Source organism: Macaca fascicularis, chromosome 19 (assembly GCF_037993035.2).
Source record: "Macaca fascicularis isolate 582-1 chromosome 19, T2T-MFA8v1.1".
NCBI lineage: Eukaryota > Metazoa > Chordata > Mammalia > Primates > Cercopithecidae > Macaca > Macaca fascicularis.
Window position 1 is genome coordinate 9,736,368 of NC_088393.1, and position 24,777 is coordinate 9,761,144.

Genomic DNA, 24,777 nt, shown 5'->3' on the forward strand with positions numbered 1-24,777 from the left:
TCAGATTCCACCCGGGTACGACCGCCATGCCAATCCAAGCTTCGGAACTACAATTCCCAGCATCCTCTCCGCCCCTGCTTCCGTATTAGACGCAGCCAATGAAGTCCCGCGAGAGTTGGAAGGCGGCAGTGAAGCGGAAGCCATTACTCTGTGGAGTCGATTTCCCCAAGACACATGGGCCAAGGAGGGGTCCGCGGCGAATTATTTCGGCCTGTTGGGGACCTCTCGCGTCCCCGCGCCAGACTGGACCTGCCGTATGAACTTCTCTTCGCATCGGCGGCAGCTTCCGTCACCTCCGCTCCCCCGATCCTACTCCCAGTCGTGTAAGCCCTGCTTTCCTTAACCTTTTTCTCCCTCAGTTCCTGGGGTCACGGGAGGCCTATCTGGCGGTGAGGACTAAGAGGGTACGAGGGTCGGGGTCTAAGGAGCTCGGCAGCCAGACGAGGGGTGCGTTTAGATCTCGCGATCAGCGATATGAAACGCTGGGGACGCGAAAGATGAAATTGGACCACTGCAGCTAGTGATGAGACAGGCATTGGTCACCTGATCCTGAAAAGCCCTGAGTCTCTGTGGTGGGGGCGGAAAAGCCCGGCTAAAGTGAGTTCAAGAGTTTGGGGGCAGTTCAGAAGATTGGGGGGCGTCAGGATTTGGACATCGCGAGGAGAAATCACCTTCCTTCTGCGCTGTAGTCGATTTTATCTCCTGAATGTCAGCACACAGGTGTTCTTTTTAGCACTTACCTTGAGTACCTTTTGTATTTTTAAGTCCTTCCGGTTGCACTTTTTTATTTATTTTAATTTTAGTGGACTCTCTTGCAAATAGCCTATTCGTAGATTTACTATTCAGTTCAACATTTTGTTAATTAACTTGAGAGTTAGTCCAGTTATACTTATCGTGATTATTAATTTTCTCCATTGAATTTTACCGTCTTATTTTGTGGTGTGTCCTTTTCTGTGCAAATATTTTAACACTAGAAAATAGGACATACATGCAAAAAAAGTATGATCTCACACACACACACTTACACACACTTAAAAGGCCAACAGTAAAGCGAATCTACAAACCAGGCCAAGAAAGAGATTATTAAATCTCAGAAAGCTGTGTGCTTCTTCTAAACTGCATCCTCCTCTCCCACCAATACTTTCTCCGTGGATTTGACTGCTTATACATCTTTTCCAGAAGATATATTTCCTAATTTTGGTAATTATTTGTGAATGAACTCAGCCGCTTCAGTATTTTTGGAAACAATGTTTTTCCATATTGATGCAAGCACACCTTTGTAATTTAGAGATTTCTAAATATCTTGTGGATGAAGTACTTACACCTAGCCATTCTTTCTCAGGAGTGTCATGGCTTAAATTCTAGTCAGTTCACCAAATTCCCATATACTGGGCCTTTGTTTTCAAGTTGTGGTGAATCTATATTTGAACTTTGATAATATTGTCATTTTTATGCCATTGAGCTGCAGTTAATTGATTTACATCATTAATTTACATGCCTTTCAATAAAGTTGTTTTTTTTTTCTTTCTGTTTGAGACGGAGTCTCACCCTTGTAGCCCAGACTGGAGTGCAATGACAATCTCGGCTCACTGCAACCTCTGTCTCCCTGGTTCAAGCGGTTCTCCTGCCTCAGCCTCCCGAGTAGCTGGGATTACAGGCGCCCGCCACCACGCCCAGCTAATTTTTGTATTTTTAGTAGAGATGGGGTTTCAACCTGTTGGTCAGGATGGTCTCGATCTCCTAATCTCAGGTGATCCACCCACCTCGGCCTCCCAAAGTGCTGTATTACAGGAGAGAGCCACCACGTCCGGCTCAGTAAAGTTTTATAAGTACCTGCAAAAAGGATTTAGGTTGTTTTTGTTATTTATTCTTAAGAACTTTGTTTTTTGGTGCTCAGAAAATAACTTTTGTGTAGTTTGTTGGATGTTCTTCGTAGACAAGGAAACTGTACAATTCAAAACGAAAATATAAATACTTATACAGAAGATAAATTGTCTTTTTTTGTTGTTTGTTTTGTTTTGTTTTTTGTTGTTTTTTTTTTTTTTTTTTGGCTGAACTGGCTGGGGACTTCCATTATCATTGACTGGAGTCTGGATGGCACACTCTAGGCAGGCCTGGTTTTTTTCTGATCTAAAAGGGAATTGTCATTTGTGTCTGCGAAGGCTTTTCTTTGGAAGAGTTTTTATTAGGCAAAGGAAGCTCCCTTCTTTTCCTACTTGAGTTTTTCTTGTGAATTGCTGCAGGCTTTTAACATTTTTTTTTTTTTTTTTTTTGCCATTATGTATCTGTTTTTTGATGTTTATTGATACATTTTCTACCTGTTTGATACAAAATCTGTATTGATACTTTTGTATCTGTTTATTGATACATTTCGAGTACCTTGAATGATGGCACTCAGTCCTGCTGTGTCATGAATGAATGAGTGAATAATATAATTTTGTTTTTTTTCCTATAGTGTGGCAAATTAAACCAATTGATTTTCTCTTGTGACATTGAATTTGTATTGGTAAATAATTTGGAAAGGACATGTTACTATTTGTTACTTTTGGCTTCGGTTTGCTAATACTTTGGTGTTTTTGGATCTATGCTTGAGTGAAATTTTCCTTTTCTGTTTCAGATTTATGCCAGCCTCATAAAATGGGATGAGAAGTGTTCTGTTTTCTAAACTCTGGAATGTTTTGCATAAGGATAGAATCATTTGTTACTTAGAACGGGAGTAGTACCTGGAAAAACCATTTGGGTCTGGAGTTTTCTTGGTGGAAAGTTTTAAAGCTATTGTTTCTGTTCTTTTAAGGGTTGCGGGGCATTCAGGTTTTTTGTGTTGTTATGATGAGTAAAATTTCTTTAGGAATTTATTTATTCCATCTGAGGTTTAAATTGTATAGTCAAAGTTGTTCATAACATACTCATATTTTTACTGCTTGCTACATTTGTAATGTTATCCACTTTTTTATTTGTAATAATTATATGTTGGTCTTTACAAAAATAAATTCCGTCAGAATGTTGTCAGTTTCCTTCTTAAAGAACTTCTGGCTTGATTGAACCACTTTATGATATATATGTTTTCTATTTTATAACTTTCTGATTGTTATCGTTTTCTTCCTTTTTGGGATGTTTCTTTCCAGTTTCTTATGTTGAATGCCTGTCACATACCAAAGAATTGCAGTATCATACTTTATTGTATTTTAATTCTAAATATGAAATATGGCTTCTTTGGCCTGCGGATTTAGAATTTTTTCTTTTACTTTCATTTCTGTGACTTTTTTTCTGGTTATCTTTTGGTCATTGTTGGCCATCTGCATTGCTCTGTGGTCAAGCATTTTCTGAGACAAACATGGCCCCATGAGTGGTTGGATTTTATAGTTAGGAAATGCTGTTTCATCATGTTCAATCTTCATGTACTTATTGAATTGCCTGCTTGAACTGGATTTGTGAGAGCTCTGGTGGTGGCTTCATCCATTTCTCCTTAGAGTTCTGTCCCCCTTTTTCTTTTTTAATTTTCGTGTTTTCGTTTTTTTTGAGGCTGTGTTTTGTACACACACACACACACACACACACACACACCTCTTTCTGGATTTATAACTTTTTATTATGTAATACTTCATTTTTCTCTATGAGCCCTTTTGCCTTAATCTATTCTTTCTGATACTAACATTCAAACCAGCATTTTTTTTTAACTTGCCTTATATATCCATTTATTTCCATTCTTATTATGTTCTGTTCTTTTTTTTTTTTTTTTTTTTTTTCTTTTTTGAGGTGGAGTTTTGCTCTTGTTGCCCAGGCTGGAGTGCAATGGCATGATCTCAGCTCATTGCAACCTCCACCTCCTGGGTTCAAGTGATTCTCCTGTCTCAGCCTCCCGAGTAGCTGGAATTACAGGCACATGGCACCACGCCCAGCCGATCTTTGTATTTTCAGTAGAGATGGGGTTTCATCACATTGGTCAGGCTGGTCTCAAACTCCTGACCTCAGGTGATCCACCTGCCTTGGCCTCCCAAAGCACTGGGATGACAGGTGTGAGCCACCGCACCCGGCTCTTATTGTATTCTTATATTTTAGATGTCTCTTGTACATGGCATATAATTGGATTAATCTATTCTGTGAATATTAGTATTTTAGTTAAAGCATTTATTCCATTAACATCTTCTGTATTTTACATTTGTCTTCTATTTTTTCTTTTCTCTAGCTTCTTTTGTGTATTTTTGTCATTCTCCTTTTTTATTTTCTGTACATTTTGGATTTACTCTATTGTTTCAGTGGTTGTTCTAAACAGTTGTTACCCATGCTTGTTCATTAAATCTAGATTTGCATATATGTTACTCTCCTGATTTACATGGTTTTCTTATGCATTTTCTTTCTTTTTTTATTGATATATCATAGTTGCACATATCGAGTTCTTTCTTTAAACCTCGGAAGAAATTATTATTGCTATTGCATACCATCATTTCTTGTTACATTATACTCACACTTTTGTCACTTTGAGCACTTCACTTGGTTCTTGCACGTTTCGGTGTGGTTCTTGCATGTTTCGGTGTAATTCTTCCACTCTTTGCTTTCATTCTTTAATTCCTTCTTTCTCCCCGACATATGTCTTTATGATTCTCTTTTCTGTGGGTTGCAAGCCCACAGGAACTTTGTTCCTTAGGAACTTTGTTTTTTGGTGCTCAGAAAACACCTCTTTTCTTCTTTCTCCGTGTTTTTCCTTCTTTCTCAGTGGACATTTTTGGTGGTAATAGAATTTTATATTTTATTTCAGAACTATGAAGATGTTCCATAATCTTCTGGCTTCCACTGTTAATGATGAGAAGTCAGCTGTCAGTCTAATGTTTCTTTTTCTTCCCCCCCGGCCCACAAGACAGAGTCTCGCTCTTATTGCCCAGGCTGGAGCAATATTGCAATGGCGTGATCTTGTCTCACTGCAACCTCTGCCTCTTGGGTTCCAGCAATGCTTCTGCCTCAGCCTACCGAAGTCGCTGGTATTACAGGCGCACGCCACCACACTCAGCTAATTTTTGTATTTTTAGTAGACAGGGTTTCACCATGTTGGCCAAGCATTGTTTCTTGCGGGGGTAGTCTCCTTACCGGCAGCATCAGCATCACCTGGGAACTTGTTAGAAATACATACTCATAGGCCGGGCGCGGTGGCTCACGCCTGTAATCCCAGCACTTTGGGAGGCCGAGGCAGGCGGATCATGAGGTCAGGAGATCGAGACCATCCTGGCTAACACGGTGAAACCCTGTCTCTACTAAAAATACAAAAAATCAGCCGGGCATGGTGGCGGGCGCCTGTAGTCCCAGTTACTCAGGAGGCTGAGGCAGAAGAATGGCGTGAACCCGGGAGGTGGAGGTTGCAGTGAGCCGAGATCACGCCACTGCACTCCAGCCTGGGTGACAGAGCAAGACTCCGTCTCAAAAAAAAAAAATACATACATACTCATTGACCCTACACCCCAGATCTTCTAAATCAGAAACCTGGGGATGGGGCCTAGAAGTGTGAGTTTTTTGTTTTGTTTTGTTTTGAGATAGGGTCTTGCTACATTGCCCAGGCTGGTCTTGAACTCCTGCGTGCAAGTGATCCACCTGCCTTGGCCTCCCAGCGTGCTGGGATTACAGGTGTGAGCCACCATGCCCAGGCTTGCTTTGTTTCTTAATAGAGAGATATTTACAGTGTTTTAAGAAGACCTCCAGGTGACTCTGATGTAACTTAAAGTTTGAGAATTATTGCTTAAAAGGTAACTTGCCTTTTTTTCCTCTGGCTGCTGTTAAGATATTCTTTTTACCATTATCTGGTTCATTGTGCCTAAGATTTTATCTCTCTTCAATCTGTTTATATTTTCCTTCCAAAATGAAAACTCTACAGCCACTATATTTTTCAGTAATTGCCTAGGCTCCTTCCCTGTCTCTCATCTGTAACTCCAGTTAGAAATGGTTCAATTCTTTATCTTCTGCCCCCGCATGGTTCTTAGCTGTATTTGTGTTCCTCAACTCTTTTTCTGTGCTTCCCTTGCATTTATTGCTACAACTAGCTTTTAAACTTCAGCTTTCGTAAAAATTTCATTTAGAGTTTGCTAAAGTACTAATACATCAGCCCACCCCCAAAGAGACTTACTTAATTGAACTGAGATATGATCTGGGTGTCAGAGTTACTTAAAGTGCTCCAGGGGACGCTTATGCAGCAGCCAATATTTAAGAAACAAATTATTATTATTATTATTGTCTGTGTGTAAACTAAAAGCTATTTACTTAGGGCTTTTGTTGTAGGTTTCCATTTTGCTTTTATTTTAGCAATTGTAATTGCCCTTTAGAAATCATAAATTTTTAATTTTCTGAATGTTAATTTCTTGCCAGCACATGAATTTGAAACATATCATCTGTCTGTACTTTGTGTTACATTTGAAATAGTTATGCGTGGAAGATTTAATTGGAGCTCCTAGGTTGCTTGTTGGAAACAGAATTCCTACCCTGCTCCCCACCCCCTTTCAACATCTCATCTAGCTGGTTGAAAGGAGGGTATGTTGATTTACTACTGTAATGCATTTCTGGACCAAGAAAATGGCATATGATGTTCTCATAACCTTTGTTGCCTTCTCTCTCTCTATATATATATATATACATACACACACTATACATATTTTATATATACACAATATATATTATATATATACACAATATATGTTATATATACATACAATATATAATATATATACTATATATAACATATATATTATGTATATATGTAAAAAATATATATGTATTTTAAGACAGAGTCTCATTTCTGTCACCCAGGCTGGAAATGCAGTGGCATGATCTTGGCTCACTGCAACCTCCATCTGTAAGGTTCAAGTGATCCTCCCACCTCAGCCTCCCAAGTAACTGGGACTACAGGCGTGTACCACCATGCCCGGCTAATTTTTTTGTATTTTTAGTAGAAACGGAGTTTCACCATGTTGGCCAGGCCGGTCTTGAACTCCTGACTTCAAATGATCTGCCCGCCTCAGCCTCCCAAAGTGCTGAGATTACAGGCATGAGCCACCGCTCTGGGCCTATATTTACGTGAATAGCAGTGGTAGAAATAGTTCTAGCAAGGGCAGAAATATCAGTCAGTAAAAGTAACAAAAGAATTATTCTCTCTACAATATTTACATCTGCAAATTCTGAATATCCTAGGATACTGGGATTAAGTCGAATATGGGGATAAAATCAAATATTGGGAGAATTATGGTCACGAGAGAGCTCATAATGGAACAGTTTTGGGCAACGTTTGTTTTGGACCACAAACTTGATGGAGGAGGCAGATCTTCTAAAACGGAGGAGCAGGGCTGGAGCAAAGTGAGGTTTGTGAGTGCAGAGATAGGGAGCCACTCGCTCTGAGCCAACGTGGTGTTTGTCTGACACTGGAAATACCTCCTTAAATACCACACTCTTGTCTAGCAGCCTTGGTTGCCTCATCCCAGTCCTGGCTCTGCTGAGAAAAACAGATGCCAATGAGAATAGAGTAAGATGTGTAGAAATAGAAAAATAGAACTGCTTTCACCATGCTGTAAAGAAAATCATGGGCCGGGCGCGGTGGCTCACGCCTGTAATCCCAGCGCTTTGGGAGGCCGAGGCGGGCAGATCACAAGGTCAGGAGATCGAGACCACGGTGAAACCCCGTCTCTACTAAAAATGCAAAAAAAAATTAGCCGGGCGCGGTTGTGGGCGCCTGTAGTCCCAGCTACTCGGGAGGCTGAGGCAGGAGAATGGCGTGAACCCGGGAGGCGGAGCTTGCAGTGAGCCGAGATCGCGCCACTGCACTCCAGCCTGGGCGACAGAGCGAGACTCCGTCTCAAAAAAAAAAGAAAATCAAAGGAGAAATTAAGCAACCCCAACAGCTCTGAAAAATTAACCTGTCGGTTCTAACTTATCCATGGTGACAGCATTCTGATGCTCGTGGTTTTGTTTCATTTATCATGTAGAAACGGGGCACAACGTCTCTGAGTTCATAGATCCTACAGCTGTTCTAGACTCCCTGCTCCACATCCTGCTGGGGTTGCCTAGATGCTGAAATCTTCCTGCTTCCTTTGTATTCAGGGCCACCAGTTCTTTGAGACTCTGATACAGTTTGGATGTGTATCCCCACCCAAGTCTCGTATGGAAATGTAATTCCCAGTGTTAGAGGTGGGGCTTGGTGGGAGGCGATTGGATTATGGGGGCGGATTTCTCATGAATGGTTTAGCACCATCCCCCTTGGTACTGTACTCATGATAGTGAATGAGTTCTGCTGAGATCCGGTCATTTAAAAGTGTGTGGCACCTTCCCGCCCCTGCCCCTTGCTCTCTTGCTCCTGCTTCACCATGTGCCTTTCCTGCTTCCCTTTTGCCTTCTATGATTGGAAGCTTCCTGAGACCTCCCCAGAAGCAGATACCACTATGCTTCCTGTAGAGCCTGTAGAACTGTGAGCCAATTAAACCTCTTTTCTTATAAATTACCCAGTCTCAAGTATTTCTTTATCGCAGTGCAAGAATGGACTAATACACCATCACCCAGCACTGACAACCTCTGAAAGTGATAGAATCACTCAGGTGAGAAATTGGCCAGAAGCTCCACTCTGAGCTCTGGTTTGCATCATTGCAAAATATCAACAAGGTTCCACAGGCTTTTAATTGATGTGGGTGCACTCTCTAAGCTCCAGCCCTCTGGGCACCTTGTCTCTCCTGGAGGATGGTGGTGAATGTTGGCCCCAGGGTGTTGGGCAAAGCCATAGGACTGTGTCCTAGTACCTGGGTTACTGTTTAATTTCACAGGACCTTCTGAGGAGATCCCAGACCCCCTACATTCCATAGGCCCCTCCTTTATGGTCCTCCCAAGGTGGCATCCCCTGGGTGGCTGTCTCAGTATGAAGGCAAATGTAGATCAGCTTGCTCATCATCCATTCATTCTTTCATTCCCTACTTATTGTCTTATTTATATCAGGCACTGGAATGGTGAACAAAATAGCAGCAAAGTAAAAAGTCCCTACTTACCTGGAATGCATTTTTTAGTTGGGCACACAGGAAATCAAAACAAATAAACTACGTAGTGTGCATGGAGGAGACAGCAGAGGGATAATAATGCTTACCCAGTGTTCTGTGTGCTGTCCTACATTTCCCAGGATCCTTGGAGCTGGCAGGGGCATGTGACTAGTTCTGGCCAGTGGGCTGCGAGTGCTTCAGGGTCAAAATATAGACGACAGAATGCATAGTTGTCCAGCTTCCTGCTCATCATCTGTGACCAAGATGGCTAAGGGTGTCAGTTGGTTCAGAGACAAGTGGCATCCTTGAGCAGCAGGAAAACTTTTGACACCAGCCTGGGTTGAACAAGTGACATGAGCAAGGCATAAACTTTCCGTTGTATTGAGTCTTTGAGATTTGGGCTTGTCTGTTTTTGCATTAAAAAATAGAGCCTGATCTTACACAGAATATTACTTGGAGATTAGTGCTTTGGGGAAAAGGAAAAGGAGTAGAGAGTTGGGATTGAAAGAAGCAGGGATTTGCATTTTAAAGAGTGGCCAAGGCGCCATAGTGGGCGGATCATTTGAGGTCAGGAGTTCAGGACCAGCCTGGCCAACATGGTGAAACCCTGTCTCTACTAAAAGTACAAAAATTAGCTGGACACAGTGGAGCACACCTGTAGTCCCAGCTACTTGGGAGGCTAAGGTGGGAGAATCACTTGAACCCAGGAGGTGCAGGTTGCAGTGAGCTGAGATCGCACCACTGCCCTCCAGCCTGGGCAACAGAGCGAGACTCCATCTCTTAAAAAAGAAAAGAGTGGTCAGTGAATGCCAGATCAGGACAGGGAAAGTTGAATAAAGATCTGAAGGATGGGAGGGGGCCCGGCACACTGAGAATGTGCGGGAAACGTTTCAAGCAGTGAAGCAGCAGGTGCAAAGACCCTGAGGTGGGAGCATGGCTGGCGGGGGAATGGCTGTGCACTGATGCACAGCAGTGAGGCTTGCGTGGCTTGGGTGAGGGTCCGGTGGCAGAGGGAGTTGTGAGTGAGGCGGGCAGGGATCTGGGCCCTTGGTCTGAGTGAGATGGGACACCATCAGAGGATCTTGAACAGAGGAGCGATGTGATCTACATTTTACCCATAAAGTTACGGCTGTCATGGAAGCTAAGGGAAGTCAGGGACAGCAGCCAGGAGACCAGTTAGGAAGTGGCTGGAATGTTCTAGAAGAGAAGCAATGCCTTATGCCAAGGCAGTAGCAGTGTAGGTGGTGAGAAGCAACCAGATTTTTGGATTAAGTTTTAAAGATAAAGCTGGCAGGATTTGCTGGCAATGCAGATGTGGACTACAGAAAAGAAAGAGGAGAGTTGAAGGTGATGACGAGCAAGGCTTTTGACTTGAGCCCCTGGGAGGCTGGAGCTGCCATCAATGTGGGGAGGCTGGCGACAGCACAGTTGTAGGTGTTTAGTGTGGGGTCCTGTTGACTGTTGCAGTAGGGATACTAAGTAGCCACCTGGCTGCCACTCACTCTGAGTCATTCTGGGTGTGGCAGGTGTCAGGGAGCGGAGAGTGGCACCCACTGTAAATGAACAATTCTGTTAAGTAATTGTGAAATCATCAGTGGTCATTTTATTGTAATGATGATGGCATTTTAGAGTGAATGTTTCTTTACTGAGCCTATAGAGTTCCATACATAGCCCTATATTGAAGTCTTCAGTTTCCAGTTGAGAAAACTGAGTTGTTTTGTTTTGTTTTGTTTTGAGACAGAGTCTCACTCTGTCACCCAGGCTGGAGTGCAATGACGAGATCTCAGTTCACTGCAGCCTCCGCCTCCCGGGTTCAAGCGATTCTCCTGCCTCAGCCTCCCGAGTAGCTGGGATTACAGGCACCCACCACCATGCCCAGCTAAGTTTTGTATTTTTAATAGAGACGGGGTTTTGCCGTGCTGGACAGGCTGGCCTCGAATTCCTGACCTCAGGTGATTCGCCCACCTCAGCCTCCCAAAGTGCTGGGATTACAGGCATGAGCCACTGCGCCCAGCCGAGAAAACTGAGTTTTGATGAACCCACTCTTGGAGGGGAAGGGGCAGAACTGTGGGCTTGCATCAAAGGGGAGTCACCTGAGGCCTCAGGGACAAGCGGACCTTCACAGAAGCGCAATCAGAACCTGGGTGTCAGCACCCCCAAAGGTTGGGGGGTATTTTACAATATGGACCCGTGGGAGATCGGGGAGAAGGGGGCCAGGGGAACCCTGACCTTTAGGGGCTAGGCAGAGGAGGGATCTCAAGCCAGAGTCTTCAAAAGAGCAACCGGAGATGTGAGGACAGCCTGGGACCCACAGCTGCAAGAGCAGTGGCATCCCAGGAAGAGGGAGATAGATTCATAGTGAGCAAGGTCGTGTGTCAGGCGGTCAGGCAGAGGAAGGGTCAAGATGTGCTGTCAAGGGTTCCCACGTAGGGGACTGTATAGGTGACATAGGTCATTTTGAGAGGCAACAAGATGTGGCTCTGCAGTCGCATCTGCCAGGTTCACAACTTCCACCTATGACCTTAACCAAGTGACTCGGTCCCTTGGTGCCTTATTCTCTGGGTACTTGAGAATAATTCTGGGAGGTTGCGAGGATTAAATAGGAGTGGCCCTGGAAAGACTCAGGAGAATGTCTCGTACCTTGTACGCCGTAAACACTACACATGTTGTCATCTGTAGAATTGGCATTAATGTTGGTGGGGAGAGGTGGAATGGGACCTGCAGAAGCTTGTTAGTTGAGCATGAATGAATGAATGGGAGGTGAGGATGGAGGTACTGCACCTCAGTGACTGAGCCTCTGTCACCCTCTCCCCCTCCTCAGCAGTGATTCAATGTTGGAACCTAAAGGCACAATGACCGGGAAAGGGCTTTGTAAAAAGAAAGAAAGCGTCATGCATCTTCCAGTTGGCCCAAGCTCAAATTTGGTGTTGAATAATGAATCCCCAAAGCAGAGTTTATACATTAAAACACGCTTCATATATTATTGTTTTGAAATGTTTCTGAGTATCTAAAACAATTCCAATAGCAGAAGTATTCATTGATGTCGAGAAAGATTGTTATAACCCTGGTAATGTTTCAAAGTAGAGATAATGATTATTGACCTGAGTCAGACGTTAAAGTAGCAGCATCACGGTGCTTACCTCAGTGCAGTTATGCGAGTCGCAGCGGAAACCGCACAGAGGAGACAAGTCCATACAAAGCAAATTAAAACCCCTCCCGAGGTGTGGGCCACCATACCTCGCCAATTTATTGTGGTTTTGATGTTATGTCCTTAACGACTGATGCTGTTAATCGTCTTTTCATGTGTTTACAGTTCATTTGTATATATTTGAAGAAATGTCCGTTCTGTTCCAGTCCCCTGCACACTTTTTTATTGGATTATCTTTGTTGTTGAGTTTATAATGGTACTAAATCCCTATCACATACATGATTTCCAAATATTTTCTACCATTCTGTGTCTCATTCCCTTTCTTGATAATGTCCTTGACGTTAATTCTAAATGTTTGGTAGGGTTTGCCAGTGAAGCCACTTGGTCCTGGACTTTTTTTTTTTTTTTTTTTTCTCTGAGAGCAGTCTTGCTCTTGTCCCCCAGGCTGGAGTACAATGGTGTGATCTCGGCACACTGCAACCTCCACCTCCCAGGTTCAAGTGATTCTTCTGCCTCAGCCTCCTGAGTAGCTGGGATTACAGGCGCCTGGCACCACGCCCAGCTAATTTTTGCATTTTTAGTAGAGACGGGGTTTCACCATGTTGGCCCAGCTGGTCTCGAACTCCTGACCTCAGGTGATCTGCCCATCTCGGCCTCCCAAAGTGCCGGGATTACAGGTGTGAGCCACCACGCCTGGTGGTCCTGGACTTTTTATTTAATGGCTTTTGATGACTGACTCAGTCTCTTGTTATAGGTCTCTCAATTTTCTTTTTCTTCTAGAGCTTGTTTGGGTATGTTTCAAGGAATTTGATACATCTAGAGCAGTGGTCCCCAAGCCCTGGGCCACAGATGGGTACCGGTCCCTGGCCTTTTAAGAACCAGGCCCTGCAGCAGGAGGTGAACGGAGGGCAAGTGAGTGAAGCTTCATCTGTATTTACAGCAGCTCCCCATCGCTCACATTACCACCTGAACTCCACCTCCTGTCAGATCGGCAGCAGCATTAGATTCTCATAGGAGTGCAAACCCTATTGTGCACTGCACATGTGAGGGATCTAGATTACACACTGCTTATGAAAATCTAATGCCTGATGATCTGTCAGTGTCTCCCATCACCTCCAGATGGGACCATCTAGTTTCAGGAAAACACACTCAGGGCTTTCACTGATTCTACACTGTGGTGAGTTGTATAATTATTTTACCATATATGACAATGTAATAATAATAGAAATAAAGTGCACACTGCTAGTGTAGATAATCTAATGTGTTGGTACATAATTGTTCATGGCATTCTCTTACAGCCCTTTCAATTTCTGTAAGGTTGGTAGTAATGTCCCACTTCCACTGATGATTTTAGTTACTTGCATCTTTTTTTGTTAGTAATTCTAGCTGTAGTTTTGTCACTTTTGTTGATCTTTTTGAAAGAACCAACTTTTGTTTTCATTAATTCTCCTTCTGTTCTCTATTTCATTTATCTCTGCTTTAATCTTTATGTCTTTACTTTTGCTTTCCCTAGTTTTAGTGTATCAAGGTAGTTTTTTTGTGTGTGTTTTTTGTTGTTGTTGGTTTTTTGTTTGTTTTTGTTTTTTTTTTTTTTGAGACGGAGTCTCGCTTTGTTGCCCAGGCTAGAGTGCAATGGTGTGATCTCGGCTCACCTCAACCTCCACCTCCCTGTTTCAAGTGATTCTCCTGCCCTAGCCTCCCAAGTAGCTGGGATTACAGTCATGTGCCACCATGCCCAACTAATTTTTTGCATTTTTAGTAGAGACGGGGTTTCTCTATGTTGGTCAGACTGGTCTCGAACTCTTGACCTCAGGTGATCCACCCACCTCGGCCTCCCAAAGTGCTGGGATTACAGGCGGGAGCCACTGCACCTGACTGGAACTGGTTATCGTATGAGATGTCTTACTGGTGGCTTTTCCTAGGCAAAGGGAATACGATGTCGAGTTCCTGCTGGAACTTAAGTGTTAGAGATGGGGATTCAAGTTAAATGAGCGGGTGTGATTACCTGGGCAAAGCATGAGGCATGCAGAGGAATGGTGGCTCTTGAGTGGAATCAGCCTTTAGTGGTGAAAGAGGACCTCTGGTCAGATGATCCAGAGTAGCAGGGAAAGAACCAGGAGACAGTTGTAGAGGAGCCAAGAATAGAGAATTATTCTCAAAGAAAATAGACACCAAATTTTGGTGAGAATCTAAGACTGAAGTGCATTTACTGGATTCACTGACACAGGAGTAAATTGTATTTTCTGTGAGGATGGGGATGATGGTAGTGGATGCTGGGTGTACTGAATTGGGAGATGGTGAATATAAACTGCTCCTAAGTTTTTGCTTGGAAGAGGGCACTAAGGGGAGACAGGGCAGGCCTTGGTTTCAAGATGGGATAGACTTGAGCACGTGGCCATGCATGGGAAATTGTCTAGCAGGAGAGAAATGAGGCTGAAAGTAAAGGAGAGCCAGGTAGTGTGAGGGTCCAGAGAAGGGGATGGGCCTGGAGCAGATTTGAAAGAATTGCCTCAAGAAGGGAGGGCAGACATCTGTTTGTCTGTCATAGAAGGAAAGGAGGAGGTCATAGATCAGTTGTGAGAAGAATATTTAAATAACTAGAAGCAAGAAGGTAAGAAAGCCTCATTTTTTTTTCTTTTTTTTAAGCAGCGTTTAATATATGTTCAAGAAAATGCACTGGTCTGTCTTAGGTGATCAGTTTGGATTTTTGACAATTGTGTACACTGTATATCTGAAAATAAATAACATTTTATCACCCTAGAAAGTTCCCTTTGCTTCTTTCAGTCTATCCCTGTCTTGTGATCCTCCAATGAAGCAATCTTGTTTTTGTTTTGTTTTTTTCAATCCTATCAACTTAAATACGTTTTGCCATCATGGACATCATATTATTGCAATCAGAGCATTTCTTGTGTGTTCAGCTTCTTTGGGCCAGCATCGTAGGGATTTCTCCATGTTGTGTGTCTGCATAGTTTCTTTTTATTGCTGAGTAGTATTCCATTCTGTAAACATATTGCAATTTGTATTTCCATTCTCTGGTTGATAGATGTTTAGATCGTTTACAGTGTTTGGCTGTTAGGAATCAGACTAACACAGACATTTTTGTATGAGTCTTTGTGGATATAAATTGTTTGAAATTTCTCTTATATAAATATCTAGGAGCAGAATTGGTGGGTCAGACAGATGGTGTGCTTGTTAAAAACTGCCGAAGTGGGCCGGGCACGGTGGCTACACCTGTAATCCCAGCACTTTGGGAGGCTGAGGCGGGTGGATCACAAGGTCAGGAGATCGAGACCATCCTGGCTAACACGGTGAAACCCCGTCTCTACTAAAAATACAAAAAAAATTAGTCAGCCGTGGTGGCAGGCACCTGTAGTCCCAGCTACTCGGGAAGCTGAGGCAGGAGAACGGTGTGAACCCGGCAGGCGGAGCTTGCAGTGAGCCGAGATCACACCACTGCACTCCAGCCTGGGCGACTGAGCAAGACTCCATCTCAGAAGAAGAAAAAAAAACTGCCAAATTGTTTTCCAAAGCAGTTGAACTATTTCACAGTCCCACCATCGGGATGTGAGAGTTGCCAGTGTGTCCCAAACTCAGCAGCATTTCGTATTGGTTGTCTTTTTTATTTTGGCTGCTCTAGTTTTAATGTGCATTTCTCTAATTACTGTGAGGTTCAGCACCCTTGGATGTGATTCTTACTGGTTTTGTGAAATGTCTGTTTATTAATTAAAGTCGTTTGCCCCTTTTGTTGGGTCAATGTTCTTTTTTTCTTGCTGTTTTGGAGGAGTTCTTTTTATTTTTTCAAATAAACCTTTTGTACTCCTGTGTAGGAGTTCTTTAATCTGAACATGAATTCTTTTTCAGGTGTATGCATTGCAGATATTTTTTCCCAATCCATGGTTCACTGTTCACTGTTCATTTTTCTTTTTTCTTTTTTTTTTTTTGTTTTTATTTTTTCTTTGTATTTTTTCTGTTTTTAGAGACAGAATCTCACTCTATTGCCCAGGCTGGAGTACATGATCATAGCTCACTGAAAATGTTCTGTATGAATTTATAAGTGCCTGATTCATCTCAAAAGATTTTTAAATTCAGATTCAGTGAGTGGAGGAGGTGGCCATTAGGGAGCAAGTTGGCAGAAGCATGGGTGGCCGCGAATCTCTGAAGCGAGAGAGTTGATGTGAGAAGAAGGTTGCATGGGAGACTTTGCCCAGAGAGCAGATTTCCAAACCATTGCCTGTGAGGTGAGGCTGACTCTAGTGATGATGCCGTCCAGGCCGTGGCCCAAGGATGTATATATTGGTGTGGAATGTGGGTGCAAAGGGCATTGGAGTTTGGAACTCATGGTTGGCCCTGGGTGGACCATCTTCATGGATAGAGCCGTCCTAAGTGATCGCAGGCCTTGAAAGTAAAGGAAGAGCAGAAGTCTAGGACCAGAGTGTTTAATGAGTGAGGGGGTTTCACAGAGCCATGCTTGGTGGCAAATCACTTAGGAAGAGTAATTCTGAACCCACTTACAGCAGATCAGGGGCTGTCCCCCCACCACATTGCTGGGAGAGTTTACCCAAGTAAGATAAAAGTCCAGGATCAGGCAGCTCTTGCTGCTCAAAAGAGGAAATGCCAAAAAACAAAACTGGGAGTTTTCTTCGGTGAGCAGGAGAGACAGATAGCCTTTGACTACTCCCAGTGTTCTTTCATTTGCTACAGATGCCAGCTTGGAGAGTCACATGAGAGCAAGAGAGTAGCTTCCTGGTTGTCCCGGTGCCCTGCTCAGGCAAATTGACCGCCATTCTCTGAGGATGGCAGCTCTGTCCCCCACATTTGGTAAGTTCTTGGGTCAGTGCATGCCCTGAGAAAGTGAGCGTAAGAGGCCCCTGCCACTTGATGGGGTGCAAGATACGTGCACCATAGAGGGCTTCTGGGAGAGGATGGGCGAGTGGAAAAGGGGTGGGAACAGAGCCCCAGCAACCACCCCAGTGACTGTGTCTGCTGAGGGTCTTGGTGGGTCTGGGGGTGGGGGAGTGTCTGTGTCATTGATGCGTGATGAGGATGCAGGTAATGGGTAACCCTGCGTTATCCCATTTATTATTTTGATCAACTTCAGCAAGGTCACAACTAGCTCTCAGAGCTTGCCTATTTCTTCACTCCTGGGCTGGGACTGTGTCACTTCTTAGGAGTACGTAGCCCACCACCTTCTTTCTGTTTTTGGTGGAACAGGGCTGCTCTGACTTGTTATGAAACTGATGTGTGCAAGAGAGGTGGGGGGAGGAAGAGAGAGAGAGGATTGAGGATATAAACACTCAGAGTCAGTGTGGAGCAGTTTCCTGGTTTGCAAGTGTTGTATTATGAGGCAGGGTGGGCTCTGATTCTCATGAACCCTCTTTTCTCCTCCAGCCACGTCCACCCAGGACTCCACCTGTCTCCAGGAGTCAGAATTTCCTCTTTCTTCAAAAGACCGTTCCTGTCCCCAGAATTTGGACCTGTTTGCGTGCAGTGGTCTGGAGCCTCACACGCCCAGTGTTGGTTCTCAGGTGCACTAAGATCTCTGGGTCCCTAGAGCGGGAGAGGCACTTCCTAAAGCACCCCACCAGTGCATGCTGGAATTCTTTCAGAGCTTCGTCTCAGGCGATGGATGCCAGAACGGGGGCCAAGAGAGAGCCAAGGAATATTGGGGCTGTCTTGGTGTTGGGGAAGTGATTTATGTAGCACCTGTCTCCCTCATGCTTGCAAAATGCTCAGGCCCATGCTCAACCCCAGAGACGGGGGGAAATAAAGCGAAAAGCTCTCGGAGTGGGTTAGAAGCGGAGGGAGATGAGTCCCTTGTCAGGGTTGCATTTGAAGTGACGGGACAGGACAAGACGGCCTCATCAGGGAGAGAGGATGTCTGAGGACTGTCGCCTGGAGGAAATGTTGAGCCCCATAGCAGGCCATCTGGAAATCCTGTGTTGGGTCTCTTATGCCCGGTCTTCAGCCTCAGCCATCTTACCATGAACACCATTAGGCTGGTTCCTTGCTGACCCCAAGTTTGCGTGGCGTTTCAGGAATCGGTGACTTTCCAAGATGTCGCCGTGGACTTTACCGAGAAGGAGTGGCCCTTGCTGGATTCTTCTCAGAGAAAACTGTACAAAGATGTAATGCTGGAGAACTACAGCAACCTCACTTCACTGGGTAAGGCCAGTGCCATTTCTCCACTTATTCATCCATGAATTAGATGTTTTTGTTTGAGTATGTTCTGTGACCCAGGAACGATGCAGGGGTTCAGAACACAGCCGTGAACAAGCAGCCCCAGCAGCCATGCTCATGGGGCCTCTCCTGGGTATTGAGGCCCGTCCATCGCAGGGACCTTGGGGGTTCTCGGTGCGTGTCTGAGCTTGGGCATGGGCTTCTGAGATACGAAATCCCCACTCTTTTAGAGGATCAATGTGTGGGTATTTGTGATCTTATTTCCTATTTCATTTTTTTTTTTTTTAATTTATTTTTGGTGATGAAGGAGTCTCACTGTGTTGCCCAGACTGAAACTCCTGGCTACAGGCACGAGCCACCATGCCTAGCCTGCGGTTTTGTTTTCTATCAATCAAAAACTTTTACTGTATCCCTTAGAAATTCTGGCACCACCACTTTGCTGCTCCTAAGTCAGACTTGTCCACCCTCAGAACACTGAAGACCCAAGTGTTGAGCCCAGGCTAATGGAACTGGTTGTCCTCTGCACGGCCCTCCCTCAACCTGTGTCTTTCCCATGAGTGTAGGGTATCAGGTCGGCAAACCCAGCCTCATCTCACACTTGGAGCAGGAGGAGGAGCCGAGGACAGAGGAGAGGGGCACTCACCAGGGCGCTTGTGCAGGTGAGCGAGCCCCAGGCGAACAGCGGTGCTGTGACTCTACCTCTATTCAGTGACTGGGGTGGAGGGAGGTAGGTTAGGGAGTGTCATCCAGGGAAACTGAGAGAGGTTCTTTCCCTCTTTTTGCCCATCCATTCTCTGACAAATCTTTTGGTCCACACACTCCTTCATCTTTGACTTTCACATTCCCATCCTTGGGTTCTTTGTCCCATTCTTTCATATTTGATGTTCCTGATCATCCTCTTTCTGTCATTATCAACATCTATCAGAATTGCCTTAAATTTCTTTTTTTTTTTTTTTTTTTTTTTTTTTTTTTGAGACAGAGTCTCACTCTGTTGCCAGGCTGGAGTGCAGTGGCTCACTGCCACCTCTGCCTCCTAGGTTCAAGTGATTCTCGTGCCTCAGCCTCCAGAGTAGCTGGGACTACAGGCATGACGCCACCATGCCCAGCTAATTTTAGTATTATTAGTAGAGATGGGGTTTCACCACGTTGGCCAGGCTGGTCTCGAAAACCTGACCTCAGGTGATCCACCCGCCTCATCCTCCCAAAGTTCTGGGATTACAGGCATGAGCCATCGCGCCAGGCCTGAATTGACTTAAATTTCTACCCCCGGCATTGCCAAGTATCTCACATGACCAGATTTTTTAACAATTGCTTTTGCATCACTTTTCCTTACATAGCCCTAGGATCTGCCAAGAAATCCACGTGTCATTGTACCGTCATCCCACCATTTTCCTTTTCCAACAAATTAATACTTTTCCAATTTGTTTCAGATTGGGAGACTCCATCTAAAACCAAGTGGTCACTTCTTATGGAAGATATTTTTGGGAAGGAAACGCCCAGTGGTGTGACAATGGTAAGATTTCCTTGGGATCATTCTGGATCTTCCTTCCACATCTGAGGAGACTGGGGCAGCCTAGGTTAGAAAAGCAGTTCAAACACCAGGGCAAGCAGCTTTCCTCCGAGGAAACTGTGTTTCGGAGACATTGGGCATTACCAAGTTGGGGACAACCCTAAACCTAACAGACTACTTCACCTAAAGTGCCTCTGAACAAAGATTTTTATAGCTATGTCTCAGATATTGAGTGTTGGGGCTCAATGCAGTTTTTGTTTTATTTTATATTTATGTTGTACACTTACATATCAATTCAGTTTTGGTGGTGTTTATTTATTTTTTGGGGGGCAGAAAGAGTCTCGCTCTTGTTGCCCAGGCTGGAGTACAGTGGCACCATCTTGGCTCACTGCAACCTCTGCCCCCCAGGCTCAAGCCATCCTCCCACCTCAGCCTCCTGAGCAGCTGGGACTATAGGCGTGTGCCACCACACTTGGCTAATTTTTCTATCTTTCGCAGAGATAGGATTTCACCATGTTGCCCAGGCTGGTCTTGAACTCCTGGCCTCAAGCGATCTACCTGCGTTGGTCTCCCAAAGTGCTGGGATTATAGACTTGAGCCACCACACCCAGCCTTAATTCAGTGTGTTTTTCTTGTTTGTTTGTTTTTTGAGACAGAGTCTTGCTCTTGTCACCCAGGCTGGAGTGCAATGGCACCATCTCAGCTCACTGCAATCTCTACCTTTCAGGCTCAAGTGATTCTCCTGTGCCACCCTCCCCAGTAGCTGGGATTACAGGTGCGCACCACCATGCCTGGCTAATTTTTGTATTTTTAGTAGAGGTGGGGTTTCACCATGTTACCCAGGCTGGTCTTGAACTCCTGACCCCAGGTGGTCCACCTGCCTTAGCCTCCCAAAGTGCTGGGATGCCAGGCTGGAGCCACCGCACCCGGGTCAATTCAATCTTAAACAGTGAAGAAATGCCATACGCCAAAAGCTTTGAAAAAGTAACATATGTGGGCCGGGCGCGGTGGCTTACGCCTGTAATCCCAGCACTTTGGGAGGCTGAGGCGGGTGGATCACGAGGTCAGGAGAGTGAGACCATCCTGGCTAACACAGTGAAACCCCGTCTCCACTAACAATACAAAAAATTAGCTGGGCGCGGTGGTGGGCCCCTGTAGTCCCAGATACTCAGGAGGCAGGAGAATGGTGTGAACCCGGGAGGCGGAGCTGCAGTGAGCCAAGATTGCACCACTGCACTCCAGCCTGAGCGACAGAGCGAGACTCCGTCTCAAAACAAACAAACAAACAAAAAAACAGAACAAAAAGTAACATACGTGGCGCCTTGTGGCCTGGCATTCACCTGTTGTCTTTGATGGAGCTCAAACGGGGTAGGGACAACATGTCCGCCCGGCAGATGGTGACAGCTCTAGTCATAGTAATGCGCTTCTATCTGTTCACAGCAGTGTATGTGGGGATGACGCTTAGGGTTGCAATGAATATGAGAATTGCCTTAACACTCATGTCTTAACCAACAGGAAAGAGCCGGTCTTGCAGAGAAGTCCACCGAATACGCTCACTTGTTGGAAGTCTTCGGCATGGGCCCCCATCTCACTCAGCCAATGGGAAGGCACGCTGGCAAGAGGCCCTATCACCGCCGCGACTACGGGGTAGCGTTCAAGGGCAGGCCGCACCTCACTCAGCACGTGAGCATGTACGACGGGAGAAAAATGCACGAATGTCATCAGTGCCAAAAAGCCTTCACCACGAGCGCGTCCCTCACACGGCACAGGAGAATCCACACGGGGGAGAAGCCTTACGAGTGCAGCGACTGCGGGAAAGCCTTCAACGACCCTTCCGCCCTTAGGAGCCACGCAAGAACTCACCTCAAAGAGAAGCCCTTTGACTGCAGTCAGTGTGGAAATGCATTCCGGACCCTCTCGGCCCTGAAAATCCACATGAGAGTCCACACTGGCGAGAGGCCTTACAAGTGTGATCAGTGCGGGAAGGCGTACGGCCGGAGCTGCCACCTCATTGCACACAAGAGAACCCACACCGGAGAGAGGCCCTACGAGTGTCACGACTGTGGGAAGGCTTTCCAGCATCCCTCCCACCTCAAAGAGCACGTGCGGAATCACACGGGGGAGAAGCCCTACGCGTGCACGCAGTGCGGCAAAGCCTTCCGCTGGAAGTCGAACTTTAATTTGCACAAGAAGAACCACATGGTGGAGAAGACCTACGAATGTAAAGAATGCGGGAAATCCTTTGGCGACCTCGTGTCCCGGAGGAAACACATGAGAACTCACATCGTCAAGAAACCCGTGGAATGTCGGCAGTGCGGGAAGACCTTCCGAAACCAGTCCATCCTTAAGACTCACATGAACTCTCACACTGGAGAGAAACCATACGGGTGCGATCTCTGCGGGAAAGCCTTCAGCGCGAGTTCCAACCTCACGGCACACAGGAAGATACACACGCAGGAGAGACGCTACGAATGCGCCGCCTGCGGCAAAGTCTTCGGTGACTATTTATCCCGGCGGAGGCACATGAGCATTCACCTGGTAAAGAAACGCGTGGAGTGTAGGCAGTGTGGCAAGGCCTTCAGGAACCAGTCAACGCTGAAGACGCACATGCGAAGCCACACGGGGGAGAAACCGTACGAATGCGATCACTGTGGGAAGGCCTTCAGCATAGGCTCCAACCTGAACGTGCACAGGAGGATCCACACTGGGGAGAAGCCCTACGAATGCCTTGTCTGCGGGAAAGCCTTCAGCGACCACTCATCCCTCAGGAGCCACGTGAAGACTCACCGGGGAGAGAAGCTCTTTGTGTCGTCTGTGTGGAAAAGGCTCCAGTGAGCGCGCCTGCTTGAAAGACACAGGATGACTCAGACCGGAAACAGACCTCGTGGGTGCAAGAGGAAGCCTCTGTGAGCTCGCACCTTACTGGGCGCAAAAGAATCCACGGAACCTGGGAGAAGTCCAATTCCTGTAAAAACTGTGGGAAGACGAGGCGTTCTCATCCCATAAGAGGTTTGTGAGAACTCACGCTGGGGGTGAAAATGTACGTCTGTAGCAAGGAGAAGCCTTCAGGGTACATTCGGCTCTTAACAAACACGGGAGGACTTAATGGCAGCTTGGCATGTAATGTCAAAATCCCAGCTTGGCATTTAATGTCAAAATGACTTCAGACCACTTCTAGCCTTCTGGGTCCGTGAGTAATAATAAGCACACTAGGGAGCATCTCTGTAAATGCAGTGGCTGGGGAACCCCTTCTAGTCTCACTGGAGTCCTCATGACAGAAATCAGACTGAAGAGAGAAATCAGTCAAGTAAGGAACGTGGGAAGGTCATGAACGGGCCGCAAACCACGGCCAGCTGCCTGTCTCCGTATGGTTTGCCAGCTAACAATAGTGGTTCCACCTTTAAGGAGGAAGAATGTGTGATAGAGAACATTTGTGACCAGTGAAGTCTGAAATACTTCCTGTCATCTGCCCCTTTCCAGAAAAACCTGGCCGACCCTTGGTCTACAGCATGGGTTCTCAGCCGGGCGGCGATTTGGCTGTCCAGGCATCATTTGGCAATGTCTAGAGACATTTTTGGTGGTTAGAACTGGGGGAAGATACTCCTGACTTGTAGTAAGAAGACATCAGGATGCTGCTAAGTCCCCTCCAGTGCACAGGAGCCCCCCACAACGAAGAATTAGTGCCCCCAAACGTCACCGTTGCTGAGGTTGAAAATAATCATGCAGTCATTCCTCAATTACTGCCTGCAGCAACCCCTCTGTTTTTATGAATCTTGTGAGCACTTACGCTAGGAGAAATTCTTTTGCAAAACTTTTAAAATACAATTAGCGCTGATAATTCCTATGTGGAAATGATTCCAGCCATGGTCCCCTCACCTGTGCATGTGAACATTCTCACTGGGAGAGAAGCCCCAGCGAGATTTTCCGGTGAATACGGGATTGCACTTACTCTTTCATCATGGAAACAGAGCCCCAAGAGAAGCCCCAGTGAGATTTTCTGATGAATACGGGATTGCGCATACTCTCTCATCATGAAAACGGAGTCCCGCTCATAAATTTTTCGTCTTTATTTTTAAGGTTACACTCCTCTAAATAACCCTTAAGCCTCATCAAGAAAGGTTTGTATATAGTATTTTTACTATAGCTTCATCCTTGATAACGTCCTAATTTCCTTTTGGACAACGCCCTTGACTAATGGCATATTTAGATCTGTGTGACATGGGGCTACTTCTCAGTACCTGTTTGTTACTGGTACCTGATGCACACGGATTGCGACCAGAGCACGATGCCTCCGTGAAGTGGTGGCATGTTTGCAGCCTGCTGTCCAGCCAAGAGTGACAGATACATCTAGTGGCTTCCCTGGTATCCACTCTTATCTTTTTCCATTATCAAGAGAATCCAGGTTCTGTCAGATTAGTAAAGTGTGCTAATCTAAATTTTTAAAAATCTCTTACAGGTTTTCTTGCAGCTAGTACCATCCATGTCCCACAGCCCTGGCCACTGACAGATCAGCAGATGTCCCCACGTGGGCTTCTGAGAAAGCTCTTGAACAGGGGTCATTCTTAAACCCGAATTCCTCCCCGTATGTTTTGTTCTTTGCTTTACCCCCTACTTTTCACCTTGCAAAGAGATCCAGTACCTAGTATTGGAAGATCCCCCTTACGACCGCGCGGATGAAAGCCACAGTCTAAGGAAGTGACTGCAGAAAGCTCACAGTGACCCTGGCCTTCCCCGTGGCTTCTTTGAGTGTCTGCACCAGCCCTGGACTTCCAGACTTCTCTCACATCAGAAAAAATAAAACTGATTATTGGTTTAAGCTGCTATGGCTATTTCATTGTTTTTCTTTTAAATTTATTTATTTTGAGATGGGGGGTCTCCCTATGTTGCCTTCAAGTGATTCTCCTGCCTCAGCCTCTGAGTAGCTGGGACTACAGGCGCCCGCCACCACACCC

The 24,777-nt window shown here is 45.5% G+C and overlaps 1 protein-coding gene across 5 annotated transcripts; it reads left to right on the forward strand.

The window, feature by feature from the left end:
- Positions 1-124: 124 nt before the first annotated feature.
- ZNF317 (zinc finger protein 317) lies at positions 125-24,646 on the forward strand. 5 transcript variants are annotated; one of them, XR_012428337.1, is made up of 8 exons: positions 125-323; positions 16,840-16,956; positions 17,527-17,663; positions 18,174-18,300; positions 18,874-18,974; positions 19,746-19,828; positions 21,341-24,187; positions 24,282-24,646. XR_012428337.1 is itself a non-coding variant. In XM_074025727.1 (7 exons), the coding sequence occupies exons 6-7, from the start codon at positions 19,784-19,786 to the stop codon at positions 22,658-22,660; spliced, it is 1,365 nt and encodes a 454-aa protein (XP_073881828.1). In that variant the 5' UTR covers positions 125-323; positions 16,840-16,956; positions 17,527-17,663; positions 18,174-18,300; positions 18,874-18,974; positions 19,746-19,783; the 3' UTR covers positions 22,661-24,646. The 5 variants fall into 5 exon arrangements, 3 of the variants coding, with proteins under 3 accessions (XP_073881828.1, XP_005587916.1, XP_005587917.1); XR_006694581.3 differs by having other exon boundaries at positions 18,879-18,974; XM_074025727.1 differs by having other exon boundaries at positions 21,341-24,646.
- The last annotated feature ends 131 nt before the right edge of the window (positions 24,647-24,777 follow it).

Excerpts from the sequence above, each read along its gene's own strand:
- ZNF317 (XM_005587859.5), top strand. The coding sequence starts at position 16,932 with ATGGCAGCTCTGTCCCCCACATTTG. Across the intron at positions 18,301-18,878 it reads CAGCAACCTCACTTCACTGG|GGTATCAGGTCGGCAAACCC; the intron begins GTAAGGCCAGTG and ends CCATGAGTGTAG. Across the intron at positions 18,975-19,745 it reads TCACCAGGGCGCTTGTGCAG|ATTGGGAGACTCCATCTAAA; the intron begins GTGAGCGAGCCC and ends AATTTGTTTCAG.